Below are 6104 nucleotides of genomic sequence, written 5' to 3'. Positions count from 1 at the left end.
TGTATTCTCAGGAACTATTATTATATTAGTATAATAGTCTAAGGTATACTGATTTGTATCACTACAATATAATAGTTATTACGGTGAGGTTGAATTTCCTGTCATTTATTCATCATCCAAGCAGAAACTTGTATCAGAAAAAAAAATCTCTGTAAATTAACCTCAGTTTCAGGTATAGAGATGTGATCTGTTTCTGTGACATGTGCTTTTGACCATACACAAGAACCTGCGGTCATCCGATGTTCAGTACTTCAGTACTTTGATTAAATGTATCATCAATTCCAGGTGTGGTTGCAAATGGCTTTTACTATATTAATCCTTCCAAATTACAGATTGATTAACAATAGTTAAAATAATGACCTTAAGAAAAAAGTTTCTTTAATTATTAGTCAGAAAAGATCATTCAATGGACAAGAAGTTTTGTTTCTTCAGAACAATCCTTTGCGAAATGTCCGAGAGTATTGTATTAAACCTTAAACCGGGCTATTATAGTAAAATAAGGAATTGCCAAAGGCAAATGTTTAATATATATATAACAGAAGTATGAAATGGGCTTACATTCTTATGAAGGTCAGGCGGCTGCAGTACTAATGTCTTTTTGCGAGGGAATACAACTTATCCGTATGAATGAAACTACAATAACAAAAGAAAATGATGCAAAAGATATTTATTTTAAAAAAGATATTAAAATTGACAAAAAACATTATATAGCAGATTTCAAAGGTATGTGTCAGAATGTCACACTAGAATCAATGAATAGCATAACTGCAGTTGTATTATATAAATCAATAAGCAGAATTTGAACTGAAAATGCATAAAATAGAATTTTAAAAATCCTTATTTTTGTCATTTTGATCATTAATTGTTGGAAGTAAGTAAGAATACTCAAATGTACTTCTTAATTTTAATCTTTTTTCTACATTCTACTTAAAAAATACTTTTTTCCAAATTGGTGACTTTTTGGCTTAATTATGTGCCTCCCCAATGCCTTTACCTTCCATTCATACGCATTTATATTAAACAGAATTTTCTAAAAATAGTAACGGAACACATATATTAATAAATATGGAAAATTAATGAAAAAAGACTGCACAATTGATTATCTTGGGCATCCCCCCAGAAGTGATTAATTAGTGTATCGAAGTCTAAAGGGTGTTTTAACTACATTACAAGCACTTGTTTCTATTCAACGGCTAACATGGATTGTTCGTGAGCGTTATTTCGTCAATTGCGATGTCACCTTTGCTCTTCCTTGCTCCCTTTGAAGCTTCAAATTCAACCTGAAAATAACAATATGCCCAAAAGTTGTTAGCTATTATTTTTGTTTTTAACATCTTGGAGGAAATGCAGATAACATAACATGTAAGTAGTGTTTGTATAATTCGAGGTAAATCGGGTCATATGAAATCAAACACAACTGACAGTGAGAGACAAAAATAATCATAAACATCGAAAAAAGAACATTTCACTTTTTGACAGGTCTAATGCAATTTCCAGATCAATAAAATTTTACAAAAGTAATTTTGCATTCTTACCAATTTGAACTTTTTTTTTGCAAACAAAGTTTTATCAGAACCAAAACGTTTATAATTCGAAGAAGCTGGATGGCTTCAAAAAAGGTTGAGTAAGTAAAATATCTCAATATAAGTTTAACCATTATAAAAAAATCAACAGGGACATTTATTCAATCGATATTAGTATTGTTTATTTTTTTTTTCAAAGTCAATCATGCTTTATAGATTGATTTGTACGAGGTGTAAAAAGGTGAACGGACAAGTACATATACTGACGACGCGCATTGCAGGAGAAATAATTGCAGGTATTCATTAAAATTGTGAATCTCATGCTAGTGTTTACTGGGCACAGAATAATAAAAATTAATAAAATATATTCTAATAATACATACAACAAGGTCGAAGTGGTAAGGAATGTCCACACTTGCAAGGTACCATTGGTTTCCCTTATTGCCAGACAGATCCCAATCTAAAGACCAAGTTCCTGTGTCTCTTTCCTGTGTAAACACGGAAAGCGATCCAATATGACGTCCATACATGTGATAGTAAAATCGTAGACAAAATGTAGAAGCTACAATCAACAAAAGTAAGTAACAATTTACAGATGTATAACATTAAGTTTATACTATCATCAAATTAATGGATACATTAAAAATAAAAAAAATTCAATGTGAATTGAACAGTTTTTGATTTAAGATGAAAACAAACTTTACTGCTTTGACTAACTAGTTGCAATGCTGTTGAAAAAGTTTACTGAAACACTGAGATATCCAGATACGATTATTTACAAACCATTTCATTGTGAAATTACTTACCGGGAAGCACTGTATTAATAGAGGACAAAACTGCCAAATCATTGATTTTTATTCTAGATACTTCAATATACGCATACTGGCTCCCAGAGTATGCATTAGTAGGGCCTGTTTTTCTGTTCTTTGTTGGACCCTGTTTTTTAACAAGAATATTTGTTGGTAAAATTTTAAGGTTTCTCTCTCTCTCTCTCTATATATATATATATATATATATATACAAGTCTAAATTGAAAACAACGTTCAAACCTATAATTGCGTTGGATAAAAACAATAATTTTTATACGTGTGCATGCAAAAAAAATTTCTTGGTTGAGGGGTCTAAATACAGCACAAACAACATTTTCCAAAAGACCAAAAAAGTGAAAAAGTATATTTTAACAAAACGCATTTGACTAACAGGTCGAACAACAGATGTTCTCAAACCCTGCTGACTGCCATTGGCGATTGCCAAATAAACGTACCACAAGATGTAACAAAATGGATCTTAAAAATTATTAATTTAATACCAAACAGAAAACAATAAACTTGCGGAAAAGATGGTATACCGCAAATATGAGGTGCAAAAATTAGTACACCATATCCGGATTTCGACAATCAATGTCTCTTCAGTGATGTTTGGAATCGAAACGGTATTTGGAAGGCCATTATAATTTACCTCAATTTAGGATAGACTCTTGAATTTTGAAGAGTCGAAAAAGGATGAACGGATCATATAAACCCAAAGGCAAATATAATACAAACGAAAAAATATAAACAAGTCTAAATTGAAAAAAACGTTCAAACCTATGATTGCGTTGGATAAAAACAACAATTTTTATACGTGTGCATGCAAAACAAATTTCTTGGTTGAGGGGTCTAAATACAGCACAAACAACATTTTCCAAAAGACCAAAAAAGTGAAAAAGTATATTTTAACAAAACGCATTTGACTAACAGGTCGAACAACAGATGTTCTTAAACCCTGCTGACTGCCATTGGCGATTGCCAAATAAACGTACCACAAGATGTAACAAAATGGATCTTAAAAATTATTAATGTAATACCAAACAGAAAACAATAAACTTGCGGAAAAGATGGTATACCGCAAATATGAGGTGCAAAAATTAGTACACCATATCCGGATTTCGACAATCAATGTCTCTTCAGTGATGTTTGGAATCGAAACGGTATTTGGAAGGCCATTATAATTTACCTCAATTTAGGATAGACTCTTGAATTTTGAAGAGTCGAAAAAGGATGAACGGATCATATAAACCCAAAGGCAAATATAATACAAACGAAAAAATATAAACAAGTCTAAATTGAAAACAACGTTCAAACCTATGATTGCGTTGGATAAAAACCACAATTTTTATACGTGTGCATGCAAAACAAATTTATTATATAATTTGTTTGAATGTATACAATGAGATTTCAGGTCTATGTGAAAAAGGACAACAAGATACACATAAACATCAAAAGACATCATAAGGTCAAATTACCCATTCCAACAGATGATTCAAAAGTGTATTCGCCTTATGGACATAACAAAATTGATATGCTTTTAAATGCTCACATGTTGAAATGGGGACAATAACCATATCGAGGTTATGATAAATGTTATAAATAGTAAAAGTTCATTTATTTCTGTATGTAGGATTGAATAAGGAACATAAGGATACAGACCGTTGTTTGGTAAATGTCAAACAGATACACATTGTCAGTTTAAGGATACAGGGATCCAGTTTGTCATTAAGAAATCAAAATGACGCCAAAAATCAGAATTCTTGAAAAACTCCTCAAAGATACTGGACTTAAAATTTTGTACGCCATTGTCTATATGAGACTCATTAGTAGGGCTCGAATCGAATGACATCAGTAGGCAGACAAAATCAAATACAAAGTTGAAGAGCACAAAAACAGAAAATTCTGAAAAGTTGTGTATAATACGACTAAGTTCATTTTGCCCGGGGGTAGAAAACCCTTAGTGTTTTGAATAACTACACTTTTATTACTTGTCTTTTCGTCGTTTTTCGTTTTGCTTTGGCATTGTAACTTAAAATATACTTATGAGTTTGATTAATCCTTCGGTATCTTTTTCCTCTCTTTTAAAAACAGTACATGTACAAAGTAAAAATATAAAGGATTTTGTTTGTCAACATAAAGATGCTGACTAATGGACTGGTAAAACCATCGACGAAGAAACGTCTACCAGCTACACCAACCCAATGGTTTACTAAAGCTCATCCAAGATACCAATTCGTTTCGCCCGACGGTCGTTTTGTCTTCAGATTCATCAGAGGTTCTCGAATCAAATTAGTTGTAAGGGTAAATACAAAAAACGAGATTGGAGAGCATTAAAAACCGAAATTCCAAATATTTATGCCAAATACGACCAAGATAATCTATGTCGGTGTGTGGGGGGGGGGGGGGTTCTTGATATGGACTGTTTATGAATCAAACTTACTGGCAAGAGAGATATTACAACTCCTACCATTAGTAAATTGGCTGTTGGTTAACATGTGTTTTCTGGACGAAATAATTCGAGCTTTAGTTTCTATTTTTTTTAGTTTAAACATATTTTTTTGGTTCAAAACGACAAATGGATCAGACACAAGTTTTACAATTTAGTAACATCTTTTTCAATATTTTGTAGTCGTCATTTTAAAGACATGTCTACTGGTATCAGTTCACAATTGACAAAAAAACAATGTAATATCTTTTTATACTAGTAGACCAAAAAACCTGCGAATACAAATAAATCGTAAGAAGTCATTAGAGTGAACTGTTACAAAAGGTCAAGGTTTAACTTATTAAGAAATCAAATAATTAATGATTACTTTTCCTTCTCTTTTGATTATGTTTTCATCACTTCATTCCATATCACATATAGTGTAAAAATTAATGATGACGACAGATAATTACAATCCCGTCCTCTTTCCTTCGAATGTGACCTACCGAATCAGACATCACTTACATGAACAACACGACGGAAAATTAAGTACAAAATAAGGTTAAAAATTGTACTGATTTTCTGATATTTCAAAATGAATTAAAAAATGTTGATCACAATTTCATCAACTTTTTTATTTGTTTTATTTAAGAGACAAAGGCAGACATTCATCTTCGATCGTTTATACAAATTTGGAGGAAATATCTTAATGTTATATGGAATCTTACATACTCCTACATAACCTTAGTTCATATTCTGAATAATACTTACTGAATGACCTAAAGTCCAGTCAAAATTGTCGCCTAGAATATTTTGGAAAATACACTCTTGTCCTTGTTCAAAGCCACAGTTATAGGACAAACCTACAAAAAAAAATAATATTGAAACATGCATATATTTATCTTTACACAGGTTTAAAACCATCATACAAAAGAATGCTTAATATATTCACTCATAAAAATTATGAAAACCTATATATAACGACTAGATTCTTAATTCCATGTAACCAAATGGTTAACCAAGCATATAAGTTCGTAGTAAGAGACATTTATGAAAATCATTTAAAAAAGAAGAAAATACAATATGAATGCTGCTTTAGATACTGTTATATAATCGTTTTGCATATTCAACACTTCAGAATGAAAGACGTGCAATTAAAATACAATTTGATTATACGAACTTACATATTTTAACCGTAATAAAAACAGATGTAGGGTATACGTCAAGGAGACACAAATGTACGTAAAAAAAACCAAAAGGCATATAGTTATAGGTTTCAAAAATGTAACTATCTAATGATATGGATAGGCAACAAAGGTAGGGACATATATTCAAGCTGGGATCTCT

The 6104-nt window shown here is 31.2% G+C and overlaps 1 protein-coding gene across 3 annotated transcripts in view; it reads right to left on the bottom strand.

Annotated features, from left to right (window-relative positions):
* Nucleotides 1–652: 652 nt before the first annotated feature.
* Nucleotides 653–6104, bottom strand: part of LOC127704631 (MAM and LDL-receptor class A domain-containing protein 2-like) — a 163859-nt gene continuing 158407 nt past the window's right edge. The window contains exons 21-24 of one of the 3 annotated variants that reach the window (XM_052208758.1): nucleotides 5529–5620; nucleotides 2330–2459; nucleotides 1907–2085; nucleotides 653–1280 (exon numbers count right to left, since the gene is read on the bottom strand). In XM_052208758.1, the coding sequence (XP_052064718.1) occupies nucleotides 1194–1280; nucleotides 1907–2085; nucleotides 2330–2459; nucleotides 5529–5620 (488 nt within the window). In that variant the 3' untranslated portion in view covers nucleotides 653–1193. The remainder of the gene's footprint in view (nucleotides 1281–1906; nucleotides 2086–2329; nucleotides 2460–5528; nucleotides 5621–6104) is intronic. The other 2 variants (XM_052208757.1, XM_052208760.1) reach the window with 2 other exon arrangements.

This window comes from Mytilus californianus, unplaced genomic scaffold, assembly GCF_021869535.1.
Source record: "Mytilus californianus isolate M0D057914Y unplaced genomic scaffold, xbMytCali1.0.p SCAF_6, whole genome shotgun sequence".
Taxonomy (NCBI): Eukaryota; Metazoa; Mollusca; class Bivalvia; order Mytilida; family Mytilidae; genus Mytilus; species Mytilus californianus.
The sequence above is the reverse complement of the archived record's forward strand: the minus strand, read 5'-3'. Positions and strand labels throughout refer to the sequence as shown.